General features: G+C 42.8%; 1 protein-coding gene across 1 annotated transcript in view; it reads left to right on the top strand.

Annotated features, from left to right (window-relative positions):
• The first annotated feature begins 575 nt into the window (after window positions 1–575).
• The window catches only part of LOC144495061 (low-density lipoprotein receptor class A domain-containing protein 1-like), a 38,364-nt gene continuing 24,587 nt past the window's right edge, over window positions 576–14,352 (top strand). The window contains exon 1 of the mRNA XM_078214898.1: window positions 576–626. Coding sequence (XP_078071024.1) covers window positions 591–626 — 36 coding nt within the window. The 5' untranslated portion in view covers window positions 576–590. The remainder of the gene's footprint in view (window positions 627–14,352) is intronic.

Here is a 14,352-nt window from a genome sequence, read left to right as displayed (position 1 = left end):
ATAGATTTCTGGAAATGATACCAGTCTTGTTGGGATTGGATTTTGCAACAAGATCCATTTAAATTATCAAGTCAACCCTGAATATGATCAATATTTCTACTGTTGACTCTAAGCATTACTAACTGCCAACTCTGGATTATCAAATAGGTCAAAGAGGATCGGGGTAGAATCCAGGGCCACGTCTCCTCGGCAGCTCTTCGCTGTAGATTAGATTTATCGCCCTGTTTATTTACAGTTCTACCATTTTCACCTAGATCTCAAGCTCCGAATGACAAACTTTGTAGATGTCACTTCGGATATTTCACAAGTCTCAGTGAGAGATGTTTGCTCTTTCCAGCCACCTCTCTCTCCAGTGTTTACCGTATCTTTAACGACCCAGTGCAGGTAAGTGATATTGTGGAAAAGTTTGTGCGTTGCTCAGCGACGAATAAAAGTAGGTTTCCTGTCAAAGGACTTGGGTGGAGTCGTCAACCGGCTATTAGTTCAAAGCCCGCAATCGGTGCCACAGCAACTTTATCAAGAACTTTAACTTCTCATATACATATTTCTCCTTAATGCCACACTTTTGATCGCAAATATCAGCACTCGAAATGACTTCGAACAGAATCTACCCCTCGTCACTCAAGGTAAAACACTTTTATTTCAAAAGCATTCGCGAAATTTTATTTTACAACTTTAAAAACTGTTCCGGCTGACTCCTACCAATACTGTCAAGGAAGGTTGCATCTGCTATGGGTAGACTGGTGAATACCAGGTCAAGTAGGTTTTTCCCTCACGTTGGTTCCATCTCTCTCTGCCACAGGCCCAGTCTGCAGTTATGATATAGCTCTTGAGGCTAAAGGGATCAAAGGATATGGAGGAGGGGAGGAGGGGAGAGGGGAGGAGGGGAGAGGGGAGGGGGGAGGATCAGGATATTGAATTTGATGATCAGCCATGATCATAATGAATGGCAGAGCAGGCTCAAAGGCCGAATGGCCTACTCCTGCTTCTTGTTTCTATGTCCTTCAGGAATTGGCCAGCTTGGTCAGAGTAAGCAAGTATTACTATGTGAGACTGTTTCTTGATTAGACTGTGGAATATCTCTCCCAATTTTGGCAGAATCCCCCAGCTGTTAGTAAGGAGAACTTTGCAGGATAAGAACATAAGAAATAGGAGCAGGAGTAGGCCATCTAACCCCTCAAGCCTGCTCCGCCATTCAATAAGATCATGGCTGATCTGATAGTGGGTTCAGTTCCACTTACCCGCCTGCTCCCCATAACCCTTAATTCCCTTAATGGTTAAAAATCTATCTATCTGTGACTTAAACACATTTAACAAGGTTGCCTCTACTGCTTCATTGGGCAGAGAATTCCAAAGATTCACTACCCCCCTATTTTGAGGCTATGCCCCCTAGTTCTTGTTTCCATTGTAAGTGGAAATAACCTCGCTGCTTCTACCCTGTCTAGCCCCTTCATTATCTTATATGTCTCTATAAGATCTCCCCTCAACCTTCTAAACTCCAATGAGTACAGGCCCAGTCTACTCAATCTCTCCTCATAAGCTAACCCCCTCATCTCCGGAATCAACCTGGTGAACCTTCTCTGTACCCCCTCCAAAGCTAATATATCCTTCCTTAAATAAGGGGACCAAAATCCTACACAGTACTCTAGGTGCGGCCTCACCAGTACCCTGTACAGTTGCAGCATGACCTCCCTGCTTTTATACTCCATCCCTCTCGCGATAAAGGCCAACAGTCCATTTGCCTTCTTGATCACCTGCTGCACCTGCAAACTGAGTTTTTGTGATTTATGCACAAGGACCCCCAGGTCCCACTGCACAGGAGCATGCTGTAATTTTTCACCGTTTAAATAATGGTCCATTTTACTATTATTCCTTCCAAAGTGGATAACCTCACACTTACCAACGTTATACTCCATCTGCCAGATCCTCCCCCACTCGCTTAGCCTATCCAAATCTCTCTGCAAACTCTGTGTCCTCCAAGCAATTTGCTTTCCCACTCATCTTTGTGTCATCCGCAAACTTTGTTACCCTACACTCGGTGCCCTCCTCCAGATTGTCTATGTATATGGTAAATAGTTGAAGCCCGAGCACCGATCCCTGCGGCACGCCACTAGTCACTGATTGCCAACCGGAAAAGCACCCATTTATTCAGGCTCTCTGCTTTCTGTTAGATAACCAATCCTCAATCCATGCTAACACTTTACCCCCAACTCCATGTACCTTTATCTTATGCAGCAACCTTTTGTGAGGCATCTTATCGAATGCCTTCTGGAAATCTAAACACACCACATCCACCAGTTTCCCTCTGTCAACCGCACTCGTTATATCCTCAAAGAATTCCAGTAAATTAATCAAACATGACTTTCCCTTCATGAATCCATGCTGCGTCTGCTTGATTGAACCATTCTTTTCCAGGTGTCCTGCTATTTCTTCCTTTAATGATAGATTCCAGCATTTTCCCAACTACGGATGTTAAGCTAACCAGCCTGTAGTTACCTGCCTTCTGTCTACCTCCTTTTTTAAACAGCGGCGTTACATTAGCTGTTTTCCAATCAGCTGGCACCCCCCCAGAGTCCAGTGAATTTTAATAAATTACAACTAATGCATTTGCTATTACTTCTGCCATTTCTTTTAGTACCCTGGGATGCATTCCATCCGGACCAGGGGACTTGTCTACCTTTAGTCCCATTAGCCTACCCAGCACTACCTCTTTAGTAATAGTGATCATTTTAAGGTCTTCACCCCCTACAGTCCCATGACCATCAATTATTGGTATGCTATTTGTGTCCTCCACTGTGAAGATCGACACAAAAAACTTGTTTAAGGCCTTGGCCATTTCCTCATTTCCTATTATTAAATCCCCCTTCTCATCTTCTAAGGGACCAACATTTACTTTAGCCACTCTTTTCCGTTTTATATATTTGTAAAAACTTTTACTATCAGTTTTTATATTTTGTGCTAGTTTACTTTCATAATCTATCTTTCCTTTCTTTATTGCTTTCTTAGTAGTTCTTTGTTTTTTAAAGCCTTCCCAATCTTCTAGTTCCCCACTAATTTTGGCCACTCTGTATGCATTGATTTTTAATTGGATACTCTCCTTTATTTCCTTAGTTATCCATGGCTGGTTATCCCTTTTCTTACATTCCTTCTTTTTCACTGGAATATATTTTTGCTGAGTACTGAGAAAAATCTCCTTAAAAATCCTCCACTGTTCCTCAACTGTCCCACCAATTAGTCTGTGTTCCCAGTCTACATTAGCCAACTCTGCCCTCATCCTATTGTAATCCCCCTCAACATGGATCAACATGGCTGAGTGGTCAGTCTGGTCTCATTCACTTTTGACTTTTCTGTCATGGTATGGCATAAATGAGTGGCTTTCTCAGCCATTTGAGAGGGCATTTAAGAGTCAACCACTTTGCTATGGGTCTGGAGATACATGTAGGCCAGATCAGATATGGATGGCAGAATTCCTTCCCTAAATGACAATGATTAACAATGATCGTTTTTATAACAATTGATAGTTTCATGGTCACCATTGTTGGGACCAGCTTTTAATTCCATATTAATTAATTGAATTTAAATTCCACCAGCTGCCATGGTGAGATCTGAACCTGTCTGCCCAAAACATTTGGCCAGGCTGCTGGATTACCAGTCCAGGGGCAGCACCACTATGCCGGCACTTCATGTTTTTCTTCATTCTAATATTCTTCCTTGATCCCATATGCATGTCCCATTTTTTATTTTGTTTTCTCTACAATGATTTAAATGCAATTTTTTACTTCCTGCTTTGTTGTCTATGTGGCTTCTTTAATCTGATTGGTTGATTTGCATTCCTGCTGCTTGAACTTATTCAGAAACATTTCAGATCCCTTGCCAAAGGTAACAAATTGGTGACGTGGTGACACAGTGGTTAGCACTGCTGCCTCACAGCACCAGAGACCCAGGTTCAATTCCCGGTTTGGGCCACTGACTGTGCAGAGTCTGCACGTTCTCCCTGTGTCTGCTTGGGTTTCCTCTGGGTGCTCTGGTTTCCTCCCACAGTCCAAAAGACATGCTGGTTAGGTGCATGGGCATGCTAAATTCTCCCTCAGTGTACCTGAATAGGTGCTGGAGTGTGGCGACAAGGGGATTTTCACAATTTTATTGTGGTGCCAATATAAGCCTACTTGTGACACTAACAAAATAAATTTAAACTTAAAACTTATAAACTAAAATTCAATGTTACACTTGGAAAAGAGGAAGTCTGCACTCTAGATCTGGCCAAAACTTTGTGTGCCGCTTATTTCAAGGTGTATGGTGAGCATTGTTCCTTATTTCCGATACCTAAGAAAAACCCAGCAGCGTGCCTGCCTTAATGACTATCGTTCGGTGGCCCTGACATCCATCATTATGAAATGCTCCGAAAGGCTAGTCATGGCACAAATCAATTCCAACCTCCTGAACTACCTGGATCCACTACAGTTTGCCTATTGCCACAACAGGTCCACAGCAGACGCCATCTCCCTGGCCCTGCACTCAACCCTGGAACACCTAGATAACAAGGAATCTATGTCAGACTCCTATTTATTGACTACAGCTCAGCCTTCAACACCATTATTCCCACGAAACTCATCTCCAAACTCCGTGGCTTGGGCCTCGGCACCTCCCTCTGTGACTGGATCTTGAACTTCCTAATTCACAGACCACATTCAGTAAGGATAGGCAACAACACCTCCTCCATGATCATTCTCAACACCGGTGCCCCACAAGGCTGTGTTCTCAGCCCCGTATGATACTCTTGATACACCTATGACTGTGTGGCCAAATTCCCCTCCAATTCGATTTTCAAGTTTGCTGATGACACCACCGTAGTGGGTCAAATCTCAAACAATGATGAGACAGAGTACAGGAATGAGATAGAGAATCTGGTGAACTGGTGCGGCAACAATAATCTCTCTCTCAATGTCAACAAAACGAAGGAGATTGTCATCGACTTCAGGAAGCGTAGTGGAGAACATGCCCCTGTCTACATGAACAGGGATGAAGTAGAAAGGGTTGAGAGTTTCAAGTTTTTAGATGTCCAGATCACCAACACCCTGTCCTGATCATCCATGCCGACACTATAGTTAAGAAAGCCCACCAACGCCTCTACTTTCTCAGAAGACTAAGGAAATTTGGCATGTCAGCTACAACTCTCACCAACTTTTACAGATGCACCATAAAAAGCATTCTTTCTGGTTATATCACAGCTTGGACCCCACGTACCCCAAACATTTTCTCTTCCACCTTCTTCCGTCGGGAAAGAAATACAAAAGTCTGAGGTCACGTACCAACCGACTCAAGAACAGCTTCTTTCCTGCTGCTGTCAGACTTTTGAATGGACTTGCCTTGCATTAAGTTGATCTTTCTCTACACCCTAATTATGACTGTAACACTACATTCTGCTCACTCTCGTTTCCTTCTCTATGAACGGTATGCTTTGTCTGTATAGCACACCAGAAACAATACTTTTCACTATGTTAATACATGTGACAATAATAAATCAAATTAAATACTGTTCTTTCATCACTGACAGAGCCAATACATGTGAGCCAATAACTTTCCATCCTAATGCACCATAAGCCACCTTCACAGAAGCTTTTGACTGTTCCCTAACTGCAAGATTTTGTGTTTATATAGTAGTCTTTTATAAACCCAGAATGTTTCAATGCAATTCATAGACAATAAAATACATTCAAAGTGTCACTGTTGTAAAGTAGGAAAACATGACAGTAAAATACCATGCAAGTAATGAGATAAATTACTATACAATTTGTTTATGGTGTTGGTTGAGCGATAAATATTGACCAGGGCATTAGGAGAACTATACTTTTGTTAAAAATTTGTCATGTTTTTCTATATCTACGTGGGAGAGCAAAGGGTTCCTCCCTCCTCTTTTGTCCAAACCAGTAGAATGGCATGAATCTCCAATGTTACAAAGCAGCCAGTTCTCAATAAATGTCTCCTTTTTTAATTTTTTAGCAGCACCACTAAAATAGCTAGTACAAACGAACTAAAATCACAGAAAATAATTTGACATACAATGTTGTTTTCCATATTGATATAACATAATAGTCCAGATTTTACATGGTGAAACAGTTGGATTTTGTCACTAATGCTCCACTGAAACTGACAGTAACTTCAGTAGTCTGCACATGGAGAGCTAAACATGGAAATCCAGAAGTTGTTGTCAGTGATTCTATTCTCCACCACAAGGTATGCCATTGGTATCTCCACAGACTGTAACCAAGTAGAAATCGCTGCACTGACGATAAGTGGCCGTATATGCTATTAATCTTTCTATAAAAGGCATTGAAAAAGTTACACCTTGCTGAATCAAGCATTTAAAGTTCATAATTACTGCTGAACAGCCTCACTGACTCTGAAAACCTAATTTTATGTTTGTGGAGTGTTAATCCTTTTTATTATGATAAAAAAAATCATATTTTTAAAATATTTTTTGACATTTATTTATGTTATCTCACCTACCTTAATCTCATGCGTATGTCTCAATTATTTATTTCACTCTCTGTAAAATCTTAATGGAAAGTGAAAAATTCAATTTATTTTACTTGCTGAGTTGCTGGGTGCAATCTTCCAGTTCCACACGCCAGCGGGATTTTCTGGTCTCACCATTGGCATGTCCCTGCCGCGTGTTCCTAGCAACATGGGATGAAATCAATGGGAATTCGCATTGACAGTAGCAGGACTGGATGATTCCACCACCATCCAACAGCGCATTGCCTCCTGATGGCAAGAGAAACATGGCACGAAGGCCAGAGAATCCTGGTGGCTGTCTTTGAAATTAGTTGAATGTGATTGGCTGCTTACACTGCTTCATGACATCACTGTTACTGGATATCTGGAGATCTGGGTTATCTGGGCACAAATATCCTGGCTGGGAGTTTTGCTAGAGTGTTTCGGCAGGGCTTAAACTAGTGTGGCAGGGGGATGGGGATCAAAACAGTAGGTCGGTAAGTACTGAGGCTGGGGTCGAGCTGGGGGCCAGGGCAAGGCTAGCTAAGAAGAAGAGCATTCTGGAGCAGGATGACCTGAGTGGGCCTGGAGGTCTGGAGTGCATCTGCTTCAATGCGAGGAGCATAACGGGTAAGACAGACGAACTTAGGGCCTTAATGCTTATGCGGAATTTGGATGTGGTTGTGGTGACGGAGACATGGTTAAAAGAAGGACAGGACTGGCAGCTGAATATTCCGGGGTATAAGTGTTTTAGGCGTGACAGAGGAGGGGCTGAAAAAGGTGGGGGAGTAGCGGTATTAGTTGAGGAGCATATTACAGCGGTGCAGAGGGTGGACGGTTTTAGAGGGGTCATGTAATGAGTCGCTGTGGGTGGAGCTCAGAAACAGAAAAGGTGCAATCACTATGCTGGGGGTATACTACAGGCCACCCAACAGCCCACGGGAAGTGGAGGAACGGATATGTCAAGAGATTCTGGATATGTGCAGAAAAAGTAGGGTTGTTGTAGTGGGAGACTTCAATTTCCCTGGTATAGACTGGAAAGTGCTTAGGGCTGGGGATCTGGATGGGGAGGAATTTGTAAAATGCATACTGGAAGGTTCTTTGGAACAGTATGTTGATAGCCCAACTAGAGAGGGGGCTATACTGGATCTAGTTCTGGGAAATGAGCCCGGTCAGGTCGTCAAAGTTTTGGTAGGGGAACATGTGGCAAATAGTGACCACAACTCCGTTAACTTTAGGATAGTAATGGATAAGGATGAGTGTTGTCCTAAGGGTAGGGTGCTAAATTGGGGGAAGGCTAACTATAGCCGGATTAGGCAGGAATTGGTGGCCGTTGATTGGGAGAGGCTGTTCGCAGGTAAGTCCACGTCTGGCATGTGGGAGTCTTTTAAAGGAACAGTTGATAAGGCTGCAGGACAGGCATGTGCCTGTAAAAAGGAAGGATAGGAAAGGTAGGATTCGAGAGCCGTGGATAACCAGGGAAATTGAGGATCTGATCAAAAAGAAAAGAGAGGAGTACGTTAGGTCCAGGCAACTGAAAACAGATGGAGCTCTGGAGGAATACAGAGAGAGTAGGAAAGAACTCAAACGGGGAGTTAGAAGGGCAAAAAGAGGTCACGCAATGTTCTTGGCAGACAGGATTAAGGAGAACCCGAAGGCATTTTATTCATATGTTAGGAACAAAAGAGTTGTCAGGGAAAATGTCAGACCTCTCAGGGACAAAGGAGGGGAATTATGCTTAGAACCCAAGGGAATAGGGGAGATCCTAAATGAATATTTTGCATCGGTATTCACAAAGGAGAGGGACTTGTTGACTGGGAGTGTCTCAGAGGGAGGTGTTGACCCATTAGAGAGAATCTCCATTACAAGGGAGGAAGTGTTAGGTTTTTTAGGTAACATTAAAACTGACAAATCCCCAGGGCCTGATGGCATCTATCCTAGACTGCTCAGGGAGACAAGAGATGTAATTGCGGAGCCTCTGACAGAAATCTTTGTCTCTTCATTGGACATGGGTGAGGTCCCTGAGGATTGGAGGATAGCGAATGTGGTACCATTATTTAAGAAGGGTAGCAGGGATAATCTGGGTAATTATAGGCCAGTGAGCTTGATGTCCGTGGTCGGGACGTTGTTGGAGAGGATTCTTAGAGACAGGATGTATGCGCATTTAGAACGGAACAATCTCATTAGTGACAGACAGCATGGTTTTGTAAGAGCGAGGTCGTGCCTTACAAATTTGGTGGAGTTTTTTGAGCAAGTGACAAAAATGGTTGACGAAGGAAGGGCCGTGGATATCGTCTATATGGATTTCAGTAAGGCATTTGACAAAGTCCCTCATGGCAGGTTGGTTAAGAAGGTTAAGGCTCATGGGATACAAGGAGAGGTGGCTAGATGGGTAGAAAACTGGCTTGGCCACAGGAGACAGAGGGTAGCAGTCGAAGGGTCTTTTTCCGGCCGGAGGTCTGTGATCAGTGGTGTTCCGCAGGGCTCTGTACTGGGACCTCTGCTATTTGTGACATATATAAATGATTTGGAAGAAGGTGTAACTGGTGTTATCAGCAAGTTTGCGGATGACATGAAGATGGCTGGACTTGCGGATAGCCATGAACATTGTCGGACAATACAGCAGGATATAGATAGGCTGGAAAATTGGGCGGAGAAATGGCAGATGGAATTTAATCCGGATAAATGCGAAGTGATGCATTTTGGAAGAACTAATGTAGGGAGGAGTTATACAATAAATGGCAGAGCCATCAAGAGTATAGAAACACAGAGGAACCTAGGTGTGCAAGTCCACAAATCCTTGAAGGTGGCAGCACAGGTGGAGAAGGTGGTGAAGAAGGCATATGGTATGCTTGCCTTTATAGGACGGGGTATAGAGTATAAAAGCTGGAGTCTGATGTTGCAGCTGTATAGAACGCTGGTTAGGCCACATTTGGAGTACTGCGTCCAGTTCTGGTCGCCGCACTACCAGAAGGACGTGGAGGCGTTAGAGAGAGTGCAGAGAAGGTTTACCAGGATGTTGCCTTTTATGGAGGGTCTTAGCTATGAGGAGAGATTGGGTAAACTGGGCTTGTTCTCCCTGGGAAGACGGAGAATGAGGGGGGACCTAATAGAGGTGTACTAGATTATGAAATGTATAGATAGGGTGAACAGTGGGAAGCTTTTTCCCAGGTCGGAGGTGACGATCACGAGGGGTCACAGGCTCAAGGTGAGAGGGGCGAGGTATAACTCAGATATCAGAGGGACGTTTTTTTACACAGAGTGGTGGGGGCCTGGAATGCGCTGCCAAGTAGAGTGGTGGAGGCAGACACACTGGCATCGTTTAAGACTTACCTGGATAGTCACATGAGCAGTCTGGGAATGGAGGGATACAAACAAATGGTCTAGTTGGACCAATGAGCGGCACAGGCTTGGAGGGCCGAAGGGCCTGTTTCCTGTGCTGAACTGTTCTTTGTTCTTTGTATCTCCTGAAGGTGGCTCAAGTTTCACACTTGCCTGGGAAAGGGAAAATCCCTACCACAGGGATTACTTGGTCTTTTTGAAGAGATTCCTTTGAGGTTGGCAGCAAGCTCCGTCACTTCATCATTGACCAGCATATCTTGTTGCGCCCACTGGATAAGGCTTGAAGGAAACTAGTGGACATTAAGGAGCTTAAACCCACAACCTCAGTTGAATGCAGTGTCGCTGAGCCAAGGCTGACATTTAGCATTCAAAAAGCCCTCCGTTATCAGTTTAGAGGTTGTCTGATTTCACAAACAGCTGCCTTTGCCTTTTTCAGTAGCTTGTTCAGCAGGCTTGTTCTCAGTAGATGAGCAGTTGGTGCCTCCAGCTTTAGATTTTTTATAAGAAGGCATTCTCTGCTGTTGAATTCACCCTTTGACCACTATTCAGATTTGATCCCAGGGGCCCTGTGGTTGGCAATATCCTTCTTGTGGCCGAGTGCCTTGGATTGATCACTAAGTGCATTAAAAAATCATCAACCGACCCAAACTGGCAGACATCCATTGTCAAGAGGCCAGCATCTTGCCTGAAGCAGTCCAGAGCTGCATTTAAACAAAAAAATAATTTATATAACACTTTTCACAAGCTCAGGAGGTCCCAAAACATTTTACGTCCAAATAAATATTATTTAAAATGTTGTATTGGAAGCAATGCACTAGGCAACTTTCACACTGCAAGGTCAAGCAATCACAAACAAAAGTGTGGATAATCATTTTTTTTTTAGCAATGTCATTTGAGGGTTAACTATTTGTCACAGCATTTAAGTAAAGTCACTGTTTCATTGTTGGTGAGGAACACCCATGTAACCAAAGAACCTCTCGTGGACTGTTTATGAAGCCTCATAAATGGATGTCTACAAGTCAGTCATCCCTCTCCATTCTTAACTAGAAAATAGCATGTGGAACACAAGAAATTTTGAAGTAGTTGTAGCAAGGGGAAGCAATAAGAAGACAAATGATGTTCAGAATCAATGCAGAAAATATTTCATATACAGTAGCTCAGTTATCTTAGTTATATAATAACTAATTAGACACGCATAGTCTAAATATTTCCACTTAATTCACCGGGAAGAGGAGAAACCTAATGTTAATCAGTGCTTGGCATCAAGCAAATAACAGAAATGTACTTGTTTCCTGTTGTGTTATTGAATGAGCCCAAATTCTGTCAGACGTTGTCCAGCTCAATGTGTTGTAGATATTCCATCCAACTTTTGGAATGTACAGTATAAAGTTTCCACCAGAGATCAACAGTTGGGAAGTAGCTCATGGTTCCAGTGCATCAAGACTTTTTTTCCTTGGCAATCAATGAGACAATTAACTGCTCCACACACCCTGAGTTATTCATACAAATAAAACAATTGCATTTTCACATCATGAAATGTAGTTAAATCATTTAACAATAAGAGTATGTTGCTAGGGCACATGTCTGGAATAATGATTTTGCTGCAATAACATGTTATGTCAATGTTGATTGTTACTGGAATTAAATGATGTATATACCTAGCTGAGGCTCAATGCTCAATATAATTTATTTCCTTGTGATAATGGGGTCAATTCTTCTCCCCTGCTTTGCCTGGGCACTGGTTCTGTCCAGGTATGGCCAAGCTTTTATTCAGTTGGACAGCACATTTCCCAGAGTACATAGGCAACTTGGCAGGTCCTTGCGGTTATAAAAGTGAAGGCCGAGAAACAGATCATCAACTCCTCCTCACTCTCAACATGTGGAGATGCCGGCGTTGGACTGGGGTAGGCACAGTAAGAAGTCTCACAACACCAGATAAAAGTCCAACGGGTTTATGTGGTAGCACGAGCTTTTGGAGCGCTGCCTGTCACTTTAACCTGGTGTTGTTAGACTCCTTACTGTGTTTACCCCAGTCCAATGCCGGCATTTCCACATCATGTCCACAGATGCTGCCAGACCTGTTGAGTTTGTCAATCATTTTCTGTTTTTGGTTCCTTTTTTGGGTTATTTTTATTTCCTCCTTCATCTTTCTAAATGTGACTTTTCAGCCCACCCCCTGTCTTTAGTGCAATTGGCTGTTGGTTGCAGTATGATCCCTTTGATCCCAAATGTGCCTGATACTTAAAACTACACCATGTCACAATTCTACATATGGGAAGTATGGCCATTGATGAAGCAGTGGAAGACAGTTGGGTTAAGGACATTACTCTGAGGAAATCCTGCAGTGGTATCCTGGGGCCTCCAGAAGCTACATCCACCTACCTTTACTTCAGAAATGATTCCAACCATTGGAGAGGTTTTCCCCAAATGCCATTGACTTCAGCTTTACTGAGGCTGCTTAATGCCACACTCGGCCAAATGCTCTCTTGCTCTCACTCTCACCTCACCTGTGGATTCAGCTTTCTTGTCCAATATAGTATTTAATACAATGCGTAATATATCCTATTGTAATGTGTAATGTTTCTTAACTGAACATTTCAATATTAATCAAAATATAAGAATGGTTGTCCTCGGGGAAAGGCAGAATGAATGTAGATGTTTTTGTTAAATGATCTCAGAATATTCCTACATGATACTAAGTCTGTTGGATTTGAATTTAATTGAGAAATGGAAATGATGAATACAAATCTTAGGGTAGAACTTTGATTAACTTACTGCCAGCGAGCCAAGCAGCCCACAGCTCATCAGCCTTTTCAGATGCTAAGTGCTCCCTCTGTTAATGGTAATGAGGCCCAATGCCATTTTCAGGCCACTTTTTGGCAATCTGGTTGGGGCACATGTTGCCCATTTCAGTCTCAATAATTCAACCCTCTAATTTTTACATATATATATTTTTATCAAGCTGTCCAGCAGAGGGCAACAAGAATTGCTTTTACTTCTAATGCTTTTTAAAATGATCAAACTCAGCCAGAGTGTTTTTGTTATTTGATTGAATTTTAACTATTCTGCTGAAAGACGCTCAGCACTGGCATCTGATTTACTGTGCTGATAATGGCAAGTCCTTTAATAAATGGTACACATGCTGGTGTCACCTCGAGAATTAACCTCAGTATCTCCACACTCCTTATATTTAGCAGTTTTATCTCTCGAGGTTCTGTGGACCCACAATGTGTTGGATCTTCCCCAGTGCTTCTTTAAAATCATTTCCTTGGATCTGACCAGCAGCCATAGTCTTCATGGCTTTTGGTTTGAGCTCTCCAATTTGACCCAAAGATGCCTCCTTCGCCACTGCAGTTAAGTCGCTTCCTGAATATTGCTTGCTTATGCAAGATCCCATCTGTTTCATATAAATGTACATAAGTCTTCAGTGTCTGTCTCAATGAGAAGCTTTATTGATTTGATCAGAAATGGCAGCGTACAGTGCTTGCTGCATAGACACTGATGGACATGGGTTTTTCTGTCTCCCTCAGTCTGGAGCCTTCTGTTTACTGCTGTCTGCTTTTTTTCTGCCACCCTCTCTCTGTGGTCTTTTGCAGTCTTTCTCTGGTGGCACATTCAAGTTTAGAAGCCCAAGCTTTAGACTTGCTTCAACTGAGATAAGTGGCTGTTGCATTCCATCTATGATCTTGAACTCTAGATCTTGGGCTCTCAGACTAAGTTGTCCTCTTCCCTTCCCTTTCTTCCCTTCTATGCCCTTCCCTTTGTCTGCAATTGCTTCTGGACTGTCTCTCGGCGTAATGTATCTCCTGGTTTGCTCTGCCACACACATGCTCCAACTAATGTTTTACAACTTATGCATTTCAACACACACCTGCCATTTTCTTAAGCATATGTTTCTCATCTTTCAGTAGACTTGCTCTCAGTGAGGGGTCTCACGCAGCTAAGCCTAATCTATCTTTAATCAAGTCATCTTTTAACTGTCCAAATTGACATGATTCTGCAAGCTGCGTTACTGCCATCCTGTACTGTTAATGGTCTCCTTTTCACCCTGAGCTCGAGTATTGAAGACATAGCATTCATAAACAATATTCACTCAGGGTTCAAAGTGTTTGTGTATATTTTCAAAATCTCTTCTGTCGGTGTTCTTTGCTTGTCAGTTAGATTTAGTGTACAATTTGTAGCAGTTACTCCCAAGCAGTGTCAGGTGTCTAGCTACTCCTAACTGTCCTGGCTTTTTAATTAAGTCTGTTGCATTCTCATAGTTTTTCCATTTTAAGTGGACAAATTGCCAGTTCTACCACATGCCACTGCCCAATGTCACTGGAACTGGGATTGAAAAAAATTACTGCAACCATTTTGCTCACTCAGTATTTTCCTTGCAACCTTTGTCTGCTTTCATTTGGTCCTTTATAGATCAAGCATGATTGTATTGAATAGTAGGGAATGCTTGAAGGGCCTGATGGCCTACTCCTTGTGTTCATTTGTGTTTGCTGTTCCTTTTGTCCTTTTGCTGTA

The sequence above is a fragment of the Mustelus asterias genome, chromosome 6, assembly GCF_964213995.1.
Source record: "Mustelus asterias chromosome 6, sMusAst1.hap1.1, whole genome shotgun sequence".
NCBI lineage: Eukaryota > Metazoa > Chordata > Chondrichthyes > Carcharhiniformes > Triakidae > Mustelus > Mustelus asterias.
This window is presented reverse-complemented; position numbering and strand designations above follow the sequence as displayed.